Genomic DNA, 21747 nt, shown 5'->3' with positions numbered 1-21747 from the left:
ACTTTTGTGAGGCTTGGCCAGGAGGGTTATAATATTTACTCTGGAATGATCAGGAATTTATGTACAAAATGTTTATGAAACACAGGTTTTTGGTAGTTTCACATATTGTGGTTGTTGACATATGTTATGGGTATGGAATTTTTAGGGCCAATGATATTTCTGACTTTAGGGAATAAAAAAAAATCAGATAATCAGTTAAATATTGACATTTTTCACTTTAGAAAAAGATGACTTATTAGTTATTTGTTTTAATGAACGCCCAATCCGAAGTGATGATGCAACTCCTCACAAGTGGATTAGGATTGAGAGCAATTTTAATGCCATAAAAACGGCCACCAGTTGGCAGAACTCCATCATGAGAGGAAGGAGAAAAATACGACAGGAAGTATTTGTAAATACTTTATGTCATGTCGTACAACCCTGCTGTGATACAACAGCTCGGCTTTAGTAATTTGGTGCAAATTAGGAATAATAGGAGTGTAAATGTAACTATAGGGGTGCTAGTTCATGTCTATGGGGCTCTAATCATTTTTTATGTATTTAGAAAGTCATAAACAAGTTTTCTATGCTCTGTATGTAAATACTACATTCTGGTTCGCAGAAATTCACATTCTGCGGTCAGGTCTGGAAGTCAATCAACCAGCTTTTGAACAATTACCGATTTTTCTTGAATGGCTATAACGACCCAAGTAAATCAGTCATGCCTTTGTAATTTCTTAGAAAAACACCATATTAGGTGCCTTTTGTGAGTGAAAAACATGATAACGTGTTAAGAACGGAGTAGGATTCATGTTGGCCGTGCATATTTTTCATTTCATGCAGGGAAATGGGGACGTTTAATACGGCCAACTCATACATTTGATGCAGCGTTACTACATGAGAAACCTCCACAGGATGACAAGAAGTCATTACCTATAACAGCAAAGATGACCAGCCCCTGTCGGTGGTGGTGAGTCAAGTCGAGTTTAAACGCTTAATTAAGCACCTGAAATTGGTCTGCCTGCATGACAGCCTGCCATCCGCCAGTGCAGACAGTCTGTTTGTCTTGTCAAACACAAGGTGATAAAGGATAGACATTGGGATCACTTCCCCTGTGAATATGCTCTAAAGCTGGGGTCTCAAACTCAATTTACATGGGGGCCACTGGAGCTAGGGTCTGGGTGAGGCTGGGCCGCATCAGGTTAAAAATAAAAAAGACGCAATTCCACCCTCTGCCATCTCTGTGTGGAGTTTGCATGTTCTACCCGTGCATGTGTGGGTTTTCTCCGGGTTTCCTCCCACATTCCAAAAACATGCTAGGTTAATTGGTGACTCCATAGGTGTGAATGTGAGTGTGAATGGTCGTTTGTCTATATGTGCCCTGTGATTGGCTGGCGACCAGTCCAGGGTGTACCCCGCCTCTCGCCCAAAGACAGCTGGGATAGGCTCAAGCACCCCCCGCGACCCTCGTGAGGAAAAAAGCGGTAGAAAATGAATGAATGAATGAATACACAAGATAAGATAAATAAAAATAAATAAATAAAAGAAAGAATATAAATCAATCAGTAATAAATAAATAAAATAATATAAAACAGCAAATAATAAAAACTTAAAAAAACACATAGTTGGTGGGTAGAGAAAATTTTTTTTTCAGATTAAAATGAACAGTATTAACAGTTATTTAACCTTTAACATGAACATTAATGAAATTTTATCATTTGACCCAATTAGCAAGTTAGCATCATATATCTGGGAGCAGCGTCGTAACTTTAACCAGAGCTGAAATAAAGCGCCTGGAGTTGGTTTCCTGCCTGGAAATCCTGGCGCTAACCCGAGCTAGCAGGTCCTCAAACTGAGCCTGAAGAACCGCTGGATGTCGCGCCGACCAGGCGGAGCTCCGGTAAAAAGCATTGGAACCAGCTGAGCTCTGTGCGCCTCCGGAGGGTATCATGTACCCAGAAATGACAGCGGAACTTCGGACTTTCAGAGCAGTACAGCGCAGTGACGGTGGTGATCTCAGTCATGGAAGATGAAAGAAAACGCAAAACAGGCGGGCTCGCTCACGTATGGGCGGGGCAAAATCGAGTCAATTGTGTCCGGTGTGCACACAGCTTTAATGTGTCATTTTTGGGTACATGATACATGGTACATCCAGCATCCATATCAAACTCACGTGGGCCGCACTAACATTAAACTTTCATTTCAATGCGGGGGCCTCAAACAAGTGCCCCGTACTCTAAAGTCTCTGCGAAGCTGCCTCAATGTTGGCAAATACTTGCTAGTCTTTTATTACAGAGTCCTGCCTGCTCTCATCAGCATTCACTCTGGGGAGCACCGGCTGCTAAGGTGGATGCTCAGAGAGTTATTGGGAAGCTAATCTCTTCCTGGGAGGCCTTTTCAGCATGGCGGACAGCTGAGAGTGAAAAAGGCAATAAGCCATGTAGGGCAGCAGCTGATGATGAACCCGAGTAAGGTGGCTCCATCGTTGGAGGAGGGAGAGACGAGGCTGTGAGCTTGGCAGGCAATGCGGTAACAGATGTTCATATTTTACAGTTGAGGAAGGACGACTTCCAGGATATGTGATTTAAATCTTACAGACTTGGAGTTGTTTTTATTCTAAGGTGGCGCTGAACCATCCATCATAGGACCTGAAAGGTGGCGGGGGTTTTCAGGGTGACCGGGCACAATGAAGTGGAATTGAGACCTGAAATATTGCTACACTGTAGTGTTCCTACAGCATAAGTGGATCTTAAATGCCACATTTGCCTCCTGAAATGTCTTACCTGGCAAATCTACACAGGCTATAATGATGTAATGGAAGTGAGATACATTTACCTGGTGCTCCAAAGAAAATAAATAAAGAAAAACATGTAAGGACAGACTTCTGGCAACTTCAAGGACAGCCAATAGCTACTTTCTTACTAAAGAGTTGGCATCACAGTATTAGAAGCATAATGTGTTCATTATATGACATTATGCTGGAGAGTGTCGGATATCGAGCATCTCTACCTCACAAGCTTTACTGATCATTTACTCATATTTTTTCTGAATTTGAGCATTATTCATTAAGGTATACACATAGTAACTGACAATGATAACAATCTTTTGGTTGTCATTATGATGCCAATGACGACCCATCAAACAATAACATTCATTCATTTATTTTCTACCGCTTTTTCCTCACGAGGGTCACAGGGGTGCTGGAGCCTATCCCAGCTGTCTTCGGGCGAGAGGTAGGGTACACCCTGGACCGGTCGCCAGCCAATCACAGGGCACATATAGACAAACAACCATTCACACTCATATTCATACCTATGGACAATTTGGAGTCGCCAATTAACCTAGCATGTTTTTGGAATGTGGGAGGAAACCGGAGTACCCGGAGAAAACCCGCACATGCACAGAACATGCAAACTCCAGAAAAGTCATTCCAAAACCACTGAAATTGTCTTTTTCAGCATCACATTTAAATAGCCTCATAATTCATTTCATCACACACTTTGTCAGCCTCTCTTGCTTTTTTTCATTGTCACTATGTCACGTTTGTCTCAAGCCATTAGCCGTATAGCTTACCATTAGCCATGAAGCTCTTCATCGTGCAGTAATCTAGCCTTTTGAAACCCATGAGTGATCATGAATGGTTGACTGTAGTAATTCTACACTTACTTAAGATGTGTCCAATGCCTGCAAAACAATTGGAAACAATAAGACTTCAAAAGTGCTATTAGTTTCCACGTCACTCATTCATGTCACTACTTCCTGAAGCTGCAGTTTAACATTCATTCATTCATTCATTTTCTACCGCTTTTTCCTCCCGAGGGTGGCGGGGGTGCTGGAGCCTATCCCAGCTGTCTTCGGGCGAGAGGCGGGGTACAACCTGGACTGGTCGCCAGCCAATCACAGGGCACATATAAACAAACAACCATTAACACTCACATTCATACCTATGGACAATTTGGAGTCGCCAATTACTAACCTAGCATGTTTTTGGAATGTGGGAGGAAACCGGAGTACCCGGAGAAAACCCACACATGCACAGAACATGCAAACTCCACACATAGATGGTGGAATTGAACCCTGATCCTCCTAGCTGTGACGTCTGTGCGCTAACCACTCGCCCGCCGTGCCGCCAAACAACAACATGAAAAGAATAATGAATGATGATGACAGCAATTGGTATAAACTCCAGGGCTCGACAATAACGATGTACCGATGGCCCGGGGCAAGTTAAAACAAAATTCGGGCAAGTAAATCTAATCAGTGATATTCCCGTCGGGCAAGTGCACTTTAGCATGCCATACTGCCAAGAGGTTTTTTTTTTAAGCGGTTCTTGTTGGGTGTTGGTAAAACACGGACTGAGTAATTCCGGTGGTAATTTGCAAAGCAATCCTTGCAAATCTTGAAATGGACCAATCAGAATCGTTTATTTAGACCGCGGTCCGTAATCCACAATCCGCGTTTTACCCACACCCGTTCTTGTTCGCGATCAACCAATCAGCGATGGTTTTACTAGGAAAACATCTATCATGGCGTCGCTGCCAACATCGTCTAATTCTGAAGGAAACAGCAAAAAGTGATGAAGCAGTGTCTCCTAAACAAGTATTTTATTAGCGGCAGCAAATCAAATGATGGCACAGGTGAGTGAATCACATTGCTGTGACAATTTGAAGTGGTCACAATGAAACACCACCCATTAGATCCAATACCAAGTGCTGATTTTGCACAAGCTACAAAATCTAGCGCTTCCATTTCTCTGTGTATTGTTCTCACCTTTGCTTCACAAATTATTGTTTGACCATTGAGCTTTTTTTCTGGATTAAAAACACTTTACTAGTACACAAATGTGTCTATTCAATAATGTTTCATTGTGGCGCACAACTTATAAATATCACTGCTTACTACGACTACCATGTGTAAGGTAGTATTTATTATATTATTTTATTTATTTGAGATTCTCATGTGATGCCACAAAAAATTACATGATATCATTATGGCAGTCTTTTCATTTTACATGGGGCAAGTTCGGGCAAGTAGTTCTCACCTTAAGGATTCCCTATGGGCAAGTCATTTTGGTTTTTAATGTAGAGCCCTGAACTCATTCAACATCATTTGTGCAAAGGAACCGAGATTTTCATGGGTCGTTTTTCCTTTCTTTCTATTCTAATTGCGTATTCAGCTTTGTAGCAGCCTGACTATGATGGCATCTTCAGGTGGCATAGCAAATCAAACATCAGGAACTGTAGAGAGTCAGAGCTGCCATTCTACAACCTCAAATCAAAGATGCCTCATCCTGCAATTCAATGCTGCACGGGTGTACTGACAACTGTCATGGCCGCAACAGACAACAGACGATGGCTTCATCTCTATGCTCGTGTTGATAAAACACTGTGTCACTGATTCAAAAATGGTGTCAGTGATGTATAAAAAGTAAACTCGGGGTCCATGACTGAGCTGGCAGCAGCGAGAAATGAAGAAAGACAATGCCAATATCAGACTACCCTACTGAGCTGGGATTCAAACATGAATAACATCACTCAGTATTTCAATGAATCAAGCCAAATTACAGAAGGGCGTTCAGCTTGTATCACAATGATTCCATATTTTTCTTACCTTTCAGACTTTAGATGATGAAAAAATAAATGATTTGCTGCTTAGTAAACATAGACGTGTAGGCCGTATAGACTGCCAAAGAAGAAATGCACTTCATGAAGCACGTAAATGCATACGTGCCATGTAGAGAGACGGAATATTAATGGCCACTGGTGTGCAAGTAAAACCCATAGTGCCTGCAGCTGATTAAATATGAAAACTCATCCAGAGAATGTAATCAACCGCATACTGAAAAATGCATGGACTTCACATATTAAAGAAGACACAGAGCATCTCCCCAGAACAAACACTAGCAAAATCCAGTTACATTATTTTATTCCCATAAGGGCAACTCACAAAGATAAGCATTCTTGAAGTAACTGGAGCACCTTTTACCATTAGACCTTGAGGTCGTGGTGATTTTTTTCTGCAGGTATTTCAGTGCAACATGCAAGTTTCTTATCACAAAATGTTCCCGTGCTTTGCTAGAAGGAACGATGATTGCCGGTTGATACTCACTCAAACAAACACTCCAAGAAATGACAACAATCAAACCTAAAGCGTGTTTTTCCTTCAATCAAATTGCAGTTTTGAGTGCACAGGGGTGGGGGTTGAGAGTTCTGATCGCTTTCCTCGACTGGTGAAATGACACGCCCTTTTTATTGGTACAGTAAGCAGAAATGAAACACAGATTCAGACAAATAATCACATTTACTTCGATGACTTGGGAAACACAACATAACAAATACACCAGCCTTCCCATATAGAAAAATACAGTATAGTACTCTATCTGTGCACCGTGGGAGAATGATAGATGGTGCATTTAAGGACCGTCAAACAAAAAGGGACAATTTCGTCTCGGAGCGTGAATGGAAGCTGGTTGGGTTAACTTAGTTTAACGGTGGATGCTAGTGCGGTTGTGTGTTTGCGACTGTTTACACCAGGGGTCTCAAACTCAATTTACTTGGGGGCCACTGGAGCTCGGGTCTGGGCGAGACTGGGCCGTATCAGGTTTAAAAAAAAAAAAAAAACGCATTTATTAAAAACAATTTTTTTTTAAAACTTCACTTTGGTTCCAATTTTCTACAAGAAAAGCTCTGATAAAACATTCTACTGTTCTCAAATATCTTACTTTTTATTTTTCTACACAAAACGAGATGAAAAATAAATAAACAAATCAAGAATAAAGAAAATCAATCAATGGGTAATAATTAAATAAATATAATAATAATAATAATAAAACGGCAAATAATAAAAACTTAAGAAACCACATATAGTTGGTGGGTAGACAAATTATTTTTTTCAGATTAAAATGAACAAAGCATTATTAGAGCCCTGTAGACATGACAAAACACGACTATAGTCACATTTATATACTCTTTTTATTTACAACATATTGGACAACTGCAGGGTCTTGAGACACATGCTAACTTGCAAACTAGAAAGCTAGCGACCTAAACGGTAGCCTTCAAGTTATTTCCTTTAAACTTAAATAGCCAAAAACTTACCACTTCCACACAGATAGGGAGGATAACTATTAACAGTTATTTAACCTTTAACATGAACATTAATCAAACGTAATAATTTTTTCTGGGTACATGATACCATACAGCATCCATAGCAAACTTGCATGGGCCGCACTAACATTAAACTTTCATATCAAGGCGGGGGCCTCAAACTAGTGTCCTGCGGGCCGCGTGTTTGAGACCCCTGGTTTACACTGTGTTTTACTTTTTTTTAAATGAAGCGATTGGAATTGCATCTGCAACTACATCTTCCTTAACCACAAGCATGAGTGTTCCATTTTGTTGAAGATTTTGTGTGTAGAGGCTGTCATACCATTTACAAAAGTTAGCAACTCTATATCTGTTTTTGGAAAACTGGGCCAAATTGTCCCATGATGTATTGCAGCAATAAATGCTGGAAATTAACAAAAATAACCTTGAAGTAGCTCAAAAATGATTTAACTAACCACTTTTTTAGTATGAACAGTAGGTAATGATGCCCTATGCATTTTTTTAGGGTCTTTTCTTTACAGCTCTCACAAAGTTCCTGTCATCAACTACTGATGTTTTCCTGGTTTGCCTGTTCAGCATCTGTAACCAGTGTTTCCCTTCTTCTTCAGGCTATTTCAAATGCCTCTAGCGTCTACGACCAATGTTTGTGCAGCGGTTCTGACAGATTTTTCATCTCTCAGATCCACAATTGCTGGTTTTTCCAGCCATAGAGCGCTCTCTGGTTTTCACGGTGTCTTCAAATGCAGTCTGCACAAGCAAAATCTATCCAAGCCAGTCTGAAACTGAGTGTCAGTGGTATGTATTGATCGAATAAGCAACGTGCACCGAAACACACCTGTCAATACCCGTGCTCACATGAAAAATGGGTAGTATCAAACAAATGGTGCTATATTCCAAGTGGGTGCATTCGATTCAGGTGTAAATACCTGGAAAAAAAAGCTGAAATGTCACTCGTTTGTGTCGGATCCATCTTTTGACAACAAACTCAAATGTTTTCCGTCTACAGCAGGAGGACACTGTATGGATTTTGTCAATTGATGAATGATTCAAATGGCTGACATCGGCATTCTACCAAGGACATCGCAGTTTTGTTTTTACAACAAGTACTGTATTTTCTGGACTATAAGTCGCCCAATGCCAAAAATGCATAATTAGGTAGAAAAAAATACATAAGTCGCACTGGAGTATAAGTCGCATTTTTTGAGGGTAATTTATTTTACAAACTACATGACCAAAACAGACATTATGTCATCTTGGAAGGCAAGTTCTAACAATAAAAGAATAGAGAACAGCTGTAAGATATGCTAACACAATGGTTATTCAGCTACACAAACAATAAACATGAACAGAAAAGGTGTCCAGTGTTTATGTAACATAAACAGTTTTTTTTTATTTATAAGTCGCTCTGGAGTATAAGTCGCAGGAACAGCCAACCTATGAAAAAAAAGTGTGACTTATTTAAAGGCACTTAACACACCCAATATTCATATTATTCTTGTTTTACAGCTTCCTAATCAGAGAAGGAGCATTTAATCCTCTTTTGCAGTAATTACCATTGAGAACCCAACAAAAAAATGCAGGCAATGAAGTCCCAGAAGCAGCCAACACTCAACAGCCAATAATGACCAATCCTGAGCTTCTTACTGGAACTCCTCAGGGTTAAAACCTGAGACGGGCTGAGAGCAAATCATCACACTGTGAGCATAAAGTAACCCGAGGCACCTTCAATTCAGCAACACGGGTGGAGGCAGTAGACATCAAGATCAACCGCTGAGCTGTTTGCTAGGCACCCTCTGCTCCATTTATTATAAATTGAACTGCCAGTGATAAAATGGGGTTCATAAATTGCAATATAGTTAACCTGACCACACTAAAAATCCATTTGGCAGACATAAAGAAGAGGATCTAATGGCGCATTTACATAGGGTAACAATACCTAGACGTGCATCAACAGTATTAGTAACAGAAACTGTTACATCTTATTATGCTAGGATTAATGATGCTCTGTGTGGTGTTGTGCGCTCATAATAATGTGCGCCGTATAATTAGGCCTAGAAGTCAAACACATCATATCTGAAATGGGTCCACAGAGGGATGCATACTTTATTGAGAGCAGATGCTGATTGAAAGCAGCTGCACATCAGCGAGGTTACTTCCGATTCACATTTTAGGATGCAGGGGTTTGGGGTGACATGGACTCCTCACCGTGATATACTACCTTGAACCCTGCTGTCATTTATTACATTTATTGTTCAACCTGAATCTGATTTTAGGAACAGATGGTATTTATTGTGCGGCACGGTGGACAAGTGGTTAGCGCGCAGACCTCACAGCTAGGAGACCAGGGTTCAACCTCGGCCATCTCTGTATGGAGTTTGCATGTTCTCCCCGTGCATGTGTGGGTTTTCTCCGGGTACTCCATATTCCAAAAAAACATGCTAGGTTAATTGGCCACTCTAAATTGTCCATAGGTATGAATGTGAGTGTGAATGGTTGTTTGTCTATATGTGCCCTGTGATTGGCTGTGATTGGTAGTCCAGGGTGTACCCCGCCTCTTGCCCGAAGACAGCTGGGATAGGCTCCAGCACCCCTCATGAGGAAAAAGCGGTATTTATTGTGCTTCATAAGCCACAGGGCTTCTACATCATGAGCTACCTAAACAGCGCCATCATTTAAAATGACAAATTACACAGAAGCACAAATATTGCCACACACCATACATTTTCTGTACCGCTTATCCTCACCATGGGGATATGCTGGAGCCTATCCCAGCTGTTTTTGGGTGAGAGGTGGGGTACACCCTGGACTGTTCGCCAGTAAATCACAGGGCACATATAGACATTCATACATATGGACAATTTGGAGTAGCCAATCAGGGCTCGACAATAACGATGTACCGATGGCCCGGGGCAAGTTAAAACAAAATTGGGGCAAGTAAATCCAATCAGTGATATTCCCGTCGGGCAAGTGCACTTTGGCATGCCATAGTGTGAAGAGTTTTTTTTTAAAAGCGGTTCTTGTTGGGTGTTGGTAAAACACGGACTGCGTAATTCCGGTGGTAATTTCCAAACCAATCCTTCAAATCTTGAAATGGACCAATCCGAATCGTTTATTTAGACCGCAGTCGTTGTCCACAGTCCGCATTTTACCCACACCCGTTCTTGTTCGCGATCAACCAATCAGCTATCGAAAGCATCTATCATGGCGTCCCTGCCAACATGGTCTAATTCTTCAACAACTTCTGAAGGAAAACACCAAAAAGTGATGAAACAGTGCCTCCTAAACAAGTATTTTATTAGCGGCAGCAAATCAAATGATGGGACAGGTGAGTGAATCACATTGCTGTGACAATTTAAAGTGGTCACAATGAAACGCCACCGATTAGATCCAATACCAAGTGCTGATTTTGCACAAGCTACAAAATCTAGCGGTTCCATTTCTCTGTGGATTTTTCCTCACCTTTGCTTCACAAATTATTGTTTGACCATTGAGCTTTTTTTTCTGGATTAAAAACACTTTACTAGTACACAAATGTGTCTATTCAATAAAGTTTCGTTGTGGTGCACAACTTATAAAAGGCAAAAAGTGCATAGAAGTCTCTTGTCAATCCAGATTTCCATGCAACGTCATGATCTATGGAGGAAAACAACCACAAGAAATGATAATCATTTCATCTTTATTTGAGATTCTCATGTGATGCCACAAAAATTAGATGATATCATTATGGCAGTCTTTTCATTTTACATGGGGCAAGTTCGGGCAAGCAGTACCTTAAGGATTCCCCATGGGCAAGTCATTTTTGTTTTTAATGTAGAGCCCTGGACAATTAACCTAGCATGATATATTTTAAAATATCGATATTTATTTTAAGCACAATATCAAAGTCAACCATATCGTTCATATCGCTATAGACTGGGTGTTCATCTTGTTAGGTTTGTAGCTTGCCGTTTGCGCCATTGTTTAACCCTCGGGAGCAGCCTGGGGAGTTGGCGACTTGGTTTTGTCTGACTCTTTATTAACTGACGACCATAAGTCAAAGACGCTCATCTACTTGACCAAAGAGCAGGCAGGGAAAAGGCAAAGTATGCCCGAGTTAAGTAGAACTGCAGATTGCATTAAAGAAATGCCATGGCAAACCAATGCTAAGTGTCTTGTGCATGAAATGCCCAACATGCCAACACTGTGGGTGCTGTGAGAAGCAAACACTGGCCTCCTCCATTATATGAATCTCAGCATACAGAACCCCATGACAACTTCAGCTCCTGCAGAGACAATCACGCCTCAAACATATTGTGTACATCTCTCTCTTTCTTACTACTTTCAAAACATCACCAATCTTAGTTTAAAAACCAAAACTCAGGCTCAGTAAAGAGTCATCCTACTGGTAATACATGAAGCTGAAGGCTGAAAAACTGTTTAAAAAACAAATGTTTCACATAATTAAGGGCAGTGATGGTGAAATGGAATCAGTGCATTCACATTATGCGGACCTGTTATATAATTTGCCGATTCACAAACAAGAACAAGATGGTTTATGACAACATGTTATTTACTTCCCTATCGTCATGGTATAAGAGTAAGCATCACTGTGGTTTTCCATGTCAAATCTTGTAAAAATCTGCATACAAGCAGCCCAGGCACTAATTTATTCATGTTGTTGAAAAGACTAGTGGTGATTTAAAATTAAAAAAAAAAAGGATAGCATTGGTGGATTGGTCTGTCCACTATAGTCACGGAAGCCTGACTTGAGTCCCTGGTGATATATAAAGGAGGGGCTTCCAACATCTAAACCTGTGAATATTCATGAACTGGAGGAAAAGACATTTTTCGTTTGATCCGTTTACTGCAAACAGCAGAACATTTACAACATTTGCCGATAAAGCTCCTGTGAAATGGGGGAGGGGGGGGACTAATAACTAGCTTTCGGTGTGTCAGAGAGCATCAATGTAAAAATGCCCTCAGAGAGTAAAACATACAAATAAAAATACTACCGCCACGGTGGCACAAGTCTTCTGACCTTATAAAAGATGACACAATCGTAAACCTACAAGCACCCGCTTCCAGTGTTAACATGAACACGGATGAATTGTAATTGCAGTTGGCCTGGCATTATTCAGCAAGAAGGTCAAGCAAAATAACATACTCTGACTTGTTGACACCCATCGGGGTCAACTATAAACCCTGGCACCCCCTGGAGGCATGTTCACAGATTCTGCCCTATTATAGTAAAACATTGATTTGTTGTGTTTCCATATACAGTAATAGCCCCTCAAAGTAAGACTGATGACTTCTGACAAACACTGACCATTGCAGACAATTCTCACATAAAAATAGAGTTGAAAATAAGCGCTTAAGTTTTCCAGACTGAGAACATTTCCACTGGCCTGCAGGAACACCATTATTCAACATATAGTTGAGCAGTGGTGTGCAGTTAGGGCCAGCTAAGCCTTCTCTGTTGGCCTAAACAGAATCAGAAGCACTGACCTTGTACAACTTCATGTCTAATATTTTTTCCATTAAATTGTTGTAGTTTATTCCCAACAGTATATTATCTTCATTTAGTAGCATTATTTTGGAATTACAGATTCCAGTAGTGGTTGTGTATGTCAGATTTCAGCATATTATGTGAGTACATCGAATCTGCCTTCAGAATCAGGAGTGCTGGCCCCTGACATCAGTCAGATTTCAGCTTCGCCTCTGGCCCAGAGTGACATCAGCATTTTTCCGTTCCATTGATCACAGCAAAACTGTTTCATCTTATTCAATAAATATTGATTCTAAACTGCTTCAGTGGTGTGTAGTTAGGTCTGGGTGATATGGACTAAAACACATATCCCGATACATTTAGGTTGAATATGGATGTCCGATATATATCCCGATATTTTTTTCCACAAACTGACTTTAGACAAAAATCAAAGCCAAACAAGCGTGCAATGTTTAAAATCTCTTAATCAAGCCGTTCCATTCATGCTTACATTAGTGCCAAGTTTAGCACCAGCTTAAGACTTAACATGCAGCGAGCGACACGGTCTGTGAGCGTGCACTATATTGCTCCGTTTTGTCAGTAAGCAATGACTGTCAAGACAAAGGCTTCCACCTCGGAAAACTGGACTGGGTAGTTGCGTCTTGTGTTGTGTCTTCTTCAGGAGTTCTTTCAAACTAACTCGACAAATTGGCCTTGTCAGTGTTCATGGGTTTGATTCTCTTCAAAACCCAAATATTCCCACACTGGGGCTGTGGCATCCAGCTTAGAAACCATGGCTTTTGTGGATTCATATTTGGTCACTTGCAGGCTGCAGCACTCAGGATCAGCCCCGACTCCACCCTCTGGCATAAAGAAACTGAATGACTGAGATGAGGATTCACTCACACCCGTTCATTCAGCTATAGAACCAACACGCCCAGATGTTGAGACAGAGGCATAGAGTGAACCCTCTTGTCATTCATCCTTTCTGGCTGAGAGACAAACAGGAGAAAAAAAAACATGCATAAACATTTCTTCTACAGGGTCAATTATGCAAATTACATGATGGCGTCATCTAATAAGAGAAACCCACCACCACAAATGGATTACAGTCCTGTGGAAAACAATCTGAATGACTGTGGTCCACTGGCTTCTTTTAGTTTCCCGTCTGGAGTTTATTTACTGTCACAAATGTTCTGCAAGACAAGTGGACAAAAATCCCATTAAGGGACCTAACCATAATTCCCCAGCCAGCCGGACAACATCTGGGTGGATCAGTTACTGCTACTGTGCAGGTCTCAGTGACAAAATAGTGCTTCCACATCTATGATGACACAAAATTGCCATGTAAAAAGGCCCTCATTGAATGCAGTTTCCCTAGGAGACTAACAAAAGCCGCACTGACATTTGCAACTCTCCCTGAAGGCACCAACATTGCCAGCGTTCACGGCCACAACCAACAAACTGACTGATTTTCTCTTTGAACATTGTTGACACGAGAAGACGCATCAAAGGCAAAAACGTGCATCAACATCTTGCGTTGCGATTCAATCTGCTGGTTTGAAATACAACATTCCCCCATATGCTTTACAAGCACCATTCATCAATGTCAAAGACACTTTATTGTATCTGGGAGGGCAGTCTGGCACCGATACATTGAATTCCAAACACTTCCGGTACAAAAAAAAAATGCATTGTATTAAATCTGTTGGGCCTAAGGTCGGTTGACTGATGCAATGGAATCCCATAATAAAATACTCTTATTTCACACCCTTGAGCTAAAAATCTATCCATCGTGTCATGTTTGCCGGATATTGACAGGCAGCACTCCTCCACGTTAAAAAAGCCCCATGAGGGTTGAGTGAGTTTCAAACTAACCTATTAGATGCGGACCCAAGGGGCTTGCATCCCAATACTGGTTGTCAATTACATACCGTTCACAGCACAGCAGACAGAAAAATACTGTATGTAAAGTGTTACATACAGTATATGTGACTTACAATGTTCCTTCAAGATGTCCAATAGAGGGACTGACATTTGGAAACTGACATTTCTTCTATTAAAACTACAGAATCGTCCCCTGTATTGGTCCCTTTTTGGGCCAACATGAACTGTTTACACCAGTTTACATCACTGTCATATGTGCGCCAGGTCAATTATCTGCCTAATTGAGATGAAACCACAGAATGGAAGGCCTGTGGGATGGTTCAGAAATGAAAACAGACAACCCCACTCCCACTTTGCAGTTTTAGGCAGGATCCGTACTTGGTCCCATGCCAGCAAACATGCACTAATGAGTGAAATTAGCAGGTTTATGGTTTTAAACAGGCTTGGTTTTCTTTTAGTTTAGAGTTACTAAACTAGAAAAGAAGCATGAGGAACGTAGTGATGTAATAACCTCCCTTTAAGGAGATGGTTTCACACAAAACTACATCTGTATTCTTGGTTCTTTGTTGACAATGACATTTTGGAACCAAAAATGGAAACTCATCTCATTGTGTTAAGTTAAGGATGTCCATATGTGATATATTGTTTGTGTTGCAAGGTGCTCACTAAAAAGGGTCGCATCTATTTATAATTGATTTACAATGCAGTCTGAATCAGTTAATTGGGATCGATTGCCTATGCCTGCTAAGGCTGAAAGGGGGAGCTCTTGGCCGCGGCACTCGTGTCCGGTCATCCTTATTTACATATTTCCCCCTTTTCAGGTAAATCACGGGCATTAAATGTACTCATTGCTGTGCTGAAACATGTGAGCATTTTTAAGCATGTTTGGTGGATTGCGGAAACTTTTTGAGACATAGTTTGGTACCACGTTGTAGATGCTACCATGGTACTATAAGCTAGCTAACCGACGTCTGTTAGGAGGGTAATGGCACGGTTTATGTTTAATATGTGTGTTTGTTTATGTAGACATGTACAGTATATGTTCTTTCTTTGGATGTTTAAAATAACATGAGAATATTTTGTGTTTGAGTTGTCTTAAAAAGTATAAAAGGGACACTGTTTGTTGTCTTCTTGATTTACTGTGCAGGTCTACTTGTGGGAAATAAAATTGCTACTGTGTGCTTGACATACATGTTTTTTTTTGTGTGTGAAATAAAGAAAATAAAACATTCTGGATGAGGATGCCAGAGGGAGACATGGTGTCCGACCATCCTTATTCACATATTTCCCCCTTTTCAGGGTTATAACACATATCCGATCTTCAGGATGCGGATCGGTGGCCGAGTCGCTGTACTTTTGAGGATCGGCTCCTGCCATGATATCGGGCCCATCCGATTGCTGTATCACGTTCCCTTTTTTTCCCGCGATTTCCAAGTGTACGTGAATACAGCAGCAACTTGTGCCCGAGGAGTTATCGTTGCGCATAAATGCACCATTCTTCAAAAAAAAAGCTAGTTCAGCACTGATAGCACTTTGTTTGTTTTGACCCTACTTGTTGATTATGAAGTGTCCATTTGTTGTACGTTGACTCAACAAGACCACACACACACACAACCACTTACACACAACAAAATCTCTCCATTAGACAACCACATACCCAAAAAGACCCCCCCCCCCCCCTTCTTAACAGTACTCAAAATACAATCGACTATTTAGTTTGTTGGCTTCCTTCACAGTGAACAAACAATGGTAATTAAAGAGAGAAAGAGTGTGTTACCGCACCTGGAACTAATCCATGCATTACAACAGTTATTTGTGTTGATTTGAAATTAGAGGTGTCCGTTCTGTGAACAAATCATATCATTATAATCAGGGTTAAAAAGCCTGCTGTGTACAAAACAATACGTAGATGTTGGCAGGTTTGAGTTATGGCGCCACCTGCTGGTTTGACATGTTTTTGACAACGTGTAGCATACATTTTCAACTGCACTGATTTTCATAAAAGCCATTTGTGGTGGAGAAAGGCTTTTTATAAAATACTCTAAATGTTGACAGTGATTGACCTCGTCCCTCTTTACTAAAACACCCGCATGATGAATTTGACTAACGTGCATTAGCAGCCAGATACAGTAATGTCATTATGCTATGAAGAGCAGGATAATATGAGATTCACAATGCTCTAATCTGGATTTATTCCATCTCTGCCATTCTTCCATTCTCTCTCACACACACACACACATAAATGAGGCAGGCGCCAAAAGCTGTGGCTTCTTGTCACTGAATGATGGCATGCTCTTTAAACGACACATTTAGTCTCTTTAGGGTCCAGCACAACATCAGCGATAGTAGATTCAGCACCAGTACGCCAGAAACAAGAAGCAACTAATACGCTCAGAGTAAACCTCCAACTGTTACTAACCTACAAGACATTCAAGTACTAATGTTTGCCATTTGTTGACAACACCGGCGTACACGCAGGCATCGTAATGGCAGCTCATTCAAAAGGATAAATAACAATCACTTTCTAAACAACAGCAACCTTCGGCGTTTACAAAGACGCACAAAAAGCAACCCGAAGCGAATGGGAGAAAATGCCAAAGCACATACCGATATTGTTGTCAGTGTCCCGCGTGTCTGTGTGCAGGAATTGTGGTTGTGTCAGGTCCACGCCGAGCTGGCGCTTGCTTTGATGGATTCGGCATCCCGCGCCTCACTCTCTTGGAGGGCAGGCTGAAGCCGGCGAGAGGACAGCGGTCATCCAATAAGAAGCCCCCGAGTTGGAACGATAGCAGCCAATCAGCGTTAAGCCTCGGGAGCGAGGAGGAGGGGCTGAGCGAGCTCGCGCCTGACGATACTGACAATGGCATGGTGAGGGTTTGGGTATGCCGAAGGGTATATTAAATGTACTATATCATAATATTTTGTCAGATAAGGCTTTCCCCGAATAAGTCTAGTGTTTAATTATACGAAACTGTTAATTCATAACCCTTGGCTGGTGGGGTACTGACTCCTTTTTTTACATTAATACTTGCTCATTAAGAGGATACCACTTTAGGTAAGTTTGTTTTCAACACCTGTATCTGTTGCAGTGCTAACCATGTACCAGCGTTAATTTAAGTACATTTTTCCCAAATACTATCTCAAAATTAAGGACAGTTTTTATGCAAACATGAAAGATAAAGAAAAGTTCTGTTTTGTCTTTCTAATGCTGAAATGTGTCTTCTGTTTCTGTGGGCATGAAGTGGTTTAGTCCGCTTGCCCAGTAAAAACAGGACAAACGGGTTTGTGTTAAAACGTTGTATTTTTAAGTGTTTTGCAGAGGAGTTAAAGGATTAAAAATGTATGAAATGGGAATTTCATATAATTTGTCACTCAGGTTGTTGCTTGTATAAATGGCCCAATTAAAGCTAGCAAACAGCAATTTATGAAAATGGATGCTGAATTATTGAACCTGCAACAGTGGTTGTCTTGCATGAGGGAGCTGTCAGCAGAATATAGAACAACCCACATGGAATTTGCTTTTTCTGACACCAAAGTGCTGCTCTAATTAACAATGCCGTATCGTCTGTGCTGTAAGAACAAGTTCTAACTAAGATGGCTGCTAAGTCCTTCTAAGACTTGCTGTAGCAGTAAAAAAAAATCAATACACCTCTCTCTCTCCGAAGAGATCTCATCTTGACTAAGTGATGCGGTGTATGAAACATCCCAGCACCGCTGCTGCCCTCATTTATGTGTGGACATACTTATTAAAAAGTCATAAACCATTGAGTTTATGAAGCTTTATTTCACCCGAAAACACATACAATAAAGGAAAAACCTGTTAAAATATATTCAGTCAAGGCTGTTTCTAAAATAGCATGATGTGAATTCTGTGCAACGTACTTTATAAGAGTAAATATTCATGTTAGGTGCACACCAGGTGCACGCCATCAGCATCAAAACAGCTCTTACTGGATAAAAACTGCAGAAATAAAAAGGCAAAGCTGGGTAAATGAAATCAGAGCACATCATCTCTCCATGGACGTGCGTGTAAAAATTATGTGTGGGTTATGCTCCCAGATTTTGGTGTTGAGATGAATTTAATAGTCGTCGCTGTCATCGTCATCGTAGCATCGGTTCCTCTTGATCAGCTCCTCCGCTGTCAGGACGTCATTGTCATCGGCCCACAGAGACGCATCGCCGATGCTCTCCTGTTTTCGACTCACATCCCCTCCTGGATCTCTTTGCTCTCGCCCCAAATCCAAGAGGTCGTCTAGCGCCGACAATGGCGGCGCCTCCCTTGCAGATTTCCCGAATATGTCAAATTGGAAATCTGATAGTAAAGTGGAACCGCTGGTACTGAGGCCGGCAAAAATGTCCTCCAGGAAGCTGGATGTGCTAATCTTTGCTTCAGTTGCCTCCTTCCTGGAAGAGAGTGTTCCCTCGGCTTTGTCTTCTGGAAAATGTGTGAAAATGTCAAAACCGCGATCTGTGGCCTCGGCACATTTGGCACCGGCTGGCACGAAGGCGTCATCCCTCTGTGCCAGTTGCAGCACTTCAGTTGGCATCCAGTTTGATTCTTCACTGTAACCGGCTTGGAAAACATCTCTTCTAGTTGTGTTTGTAAAAAGGTTGGACGGATGTTGGCTGCTTTCCTCGACCTCCATCAGCCCCTGCGGCAGGACCTGATGACCAAGCAGCGTCCCGCTATTGTTATTGTTGTTAGTATTTGCATTCACCTCCTCCTCCTCCTCTATAAAGGTGACCTTCACCCCCTCCTTGTTAATCCCTATATCCATCTCCCTGTGTCCTTCATTTTCACCGACTGCATTATCAGTCGGCCTGTCACTTTCAATCACTTCCTCCACGCTTTGCACACTCTCTTCTCGTCTTTCATTGACACTTTCCACAAATCCGCCCTCAGTCTCTTCTTCACTTGGCTCTTTAACTTCCGTTTCCATGACAGAGTCCGAGGCACTTTCCTGACTAGCACTCACACCTAGTGTTTCCTGTGAAGCTAATGTAGGAGGAATCAGAGGAGCTTCTGAAGTCTCCTCCTCCTCTGGAGTCCCCTTCTTTGTTTTCTCCTGCGTGGTTAACAACGCACTCTCTTGTACGTTCTCCTGGGGTCCTTCTAGAGCTTCCGCAGCGGGATTGTCATCCTTTTTCAAAACAGGCTTAATTGACTGATTGATTTGTTCTTTTTCTTGGACTACACCCTCTGTGGGGGGCCATGAGGGCTTCATCAACTTCAGCTCCTCCTCAATAGTGAAGGATTTCTTTGGCGAATCAGTCTGAGGAGGCCAAACGACGGAAATCTTACTCGTGGGCTTTGTGTTTCCACCCCCAGCTGAGCTTGTGTCACAATCCTGATAAATAAATGTGCTGTGAGGAGTGGAGGATTTAGAATCTTTGAATTTCTTCTCAGGCAACGATGACTTGAATTTAGTCTTTTCAGCTGAATCCTTTTGGTTTTTATTGCTCCATTGTTCTTTATGTGGTTTTTGTCCGAAGCCATCGTCGTAATTTCCTTTCGACTTAAACAGTTGCTTGTAGTGTGGCGTGCAGTACATCCGTCCATGGAGAGAGGCATAGTTGCCAAGACTATTCAAAAAACACAAAGAACAGTTGAAATTCTTGAAACAGAGGCAAAATGTGGATTTTTTGCTCCGTGGGGTGACTTACTCACCTCAGTTTGCCTCTACAGTGTTCGCAGCGAAAACAGCTTTTATGGAAGTTTTGCTTGTCTGCAATCAGAGATTCCATGGGGTACACCCTCTTCCGACACACTCTGCACAGTTCGGTGTCTGGAACTCGAATCTTCTATACACACACAAAAGACACCAAATCAGTTTACATCATACACTTATAGGAAAAATATATAAAAGATATACTTGTGATTTGAGCTATGATGGGCACAGAGTCACATAGAGTACAAGTGCAGCAATGACATAATGATTAACAGTGTAGTTAACCAAAGAGCCCCATGACCAAATGTGAGCGTGCTCAGTAAGAAGCCTGCATAGCAATTTACTGTGAGCATGCATAGGGAAAAAATATGAGTCATAAATACAGCATTTTAAAAATATATCTACATCACATGTTCTCGGAACCTGCTGACTAAAAACCTGATTGGGGAGGCAACAATAAAGTTGAGGTGCACTCAACAATTTTACGCAGTGTTCAATCACCGCTGCATGATAAAAAATCATAATAAATCATCATAAAAAGTTACGGTAAAGTGTAAATAGTGGTCAATAAAATTCTGCACTGAGAAAATATCCATGTGGGTGATAATAATTGTCATGATCGGACACCACATGATTTTTAGATATGAATACATAATCAACTAATGACCTTTTATTCACGTAGCCTGGTTTCTTGCATTACGGTGCAAAAATGTGACGGTGGGGGAATAAAATTCCAATACTTTATTCATTTATTTTCTACCACTTATCCTCACATGAGGGTCACGGGGGTGCTGGAACCTATCCCAGCTGTCTTTGGGCGAGAGGCGGGGTACACCCTGGACTGGTTGCCAGCCAATCACAGGGCACATATAGACAAACAACCATTCACACTCACATTCATACCTATGGACAATTTGGAGTCGCCAATTAACCTAGCATGTTTTTGGAATGTGGGAGGAAACTGGAGTACCCGGAGAAAACCCACGCATGCACGGGGAGAACATGCAAACTCCACACAGAGATGGCTGAGGCTGGAATCAAACTTGTGTCTCCTAGCTGTGTGGCCTGCGTGCTAACCACTCGTCCACTGTGTTCAATCAATCAATTGTAAATTCATGTAAAATAGTGAAATTTTTTATATCAGAACTAAATTAATGTTTTATTCCTGTGAAGTAATTTGGCCCCATATCTATGGTCCAGCTTCTTGATTGGGCAGTAGCGATCGTTATTGGATGTTCCTTTACTTCATCAATATTATCTGTGGAGCAGAAATTGGGTGTTTATTTTAAAACCCTTGCATGCACGGAGAGAACATGCAAACTCCACACAGGAATTGAACTTGGGTCTCCTAGCTGTGTGGCCTGCGTGCTAACCACTCGCCCACTGTGTTCAATCAATCAATTGTAAATTCATGTAAAATAGTGACTTTTTTTTATATCAGTACTAAATTAATGTTTTATTCATGTGAAGTAATTTGGCCCCATATCTATGGTCCAGCTTCTTGATTGGGCCGTAACTATCGTTATTGGATATTCCTTTACTTCATCAATATTATCTGTGGAGCAGAAATTGAGTGTTTATTTTAAAACCCACGTATGCACGGGAAGAACATGCAAACTCCACACAGGAATTGAACTTGGGT

At 41.3% G+C, this 21747-nt stretch overlaps 2 protein-coding genes across 5 annotated transcripts in view; both read right to left on the bottom strand.

The window, feature by feature from the left end:
- Positions 1 to 17143, bottom strand: part of LOC131104474 (beta-1,3-galactosyltransferase 1-like) — an 84122-nt gene extending 66979 nt beyond the window's left edge. For both annotated transcript variants that reach the window (XM_058051700.1, XM_058051701.1), the window contains exon 1: positions 17044 to 17143. The gene's annotated coding sequence lies outside the window, so the exon portion shown is untranslated. The remainder of the gene's footprint in view (positions 1 to 17043) is intronic.
- Positions 17144 to 19871: 2728 nt separating this feature from the next.
- The window catches only part of xirp2a (xin actin binding repeat containing 2a), a 59816-nt gene continuing 57940 nt past the window's right edge, over positions 19872 to 21747 (bottom strand). For 2 of the 3 annotated variants that reach the window (XM_058051731.1, XM_058051733.1), the window contains 2 exons: positions 20105 to 20238; positions 19872 to 20019 (listed from right to left, as the gene is read on the bottom strand). In XM_058051731.1, coding sequence (XP_057907714.1) covers positions 20144 to 20238 — 95 coding nt within the window. In that variant the 3' untranslated portion in view covers positions 19872 to 20019; positions 20105 to 20143. Of the gene's footprint in view, positions 20020 to 20104; positions 20239 to 21747 lie in introns of those variants that run through there. The other variant, XM_058051732.1, reaches the window with a different exon arrangement.

The sequence above is a fragment of the Doryrhamphus excisus genome, chromosome 16, assembly GCF_030265055.1.
Source record: "Doryrhamphus excisus isolate RoL2022-K1 chromosome 16, RoL_Dexc_1.0, whole genome shotgun sequence".
NCBI classification, from domain to species: domain Eukaryota; kingdom Metazoa; phylum Chordata; class Actinopteri; order Syngnathiformes; family Syngnathidae; genus Doryrhamphus; species Doryrhamphus excisus.
The sequence above is the reverse complement of the archived record's forward strand: the minus strand, read 5'-3'. Positions and strand labels throughout refer to the sequence as shown.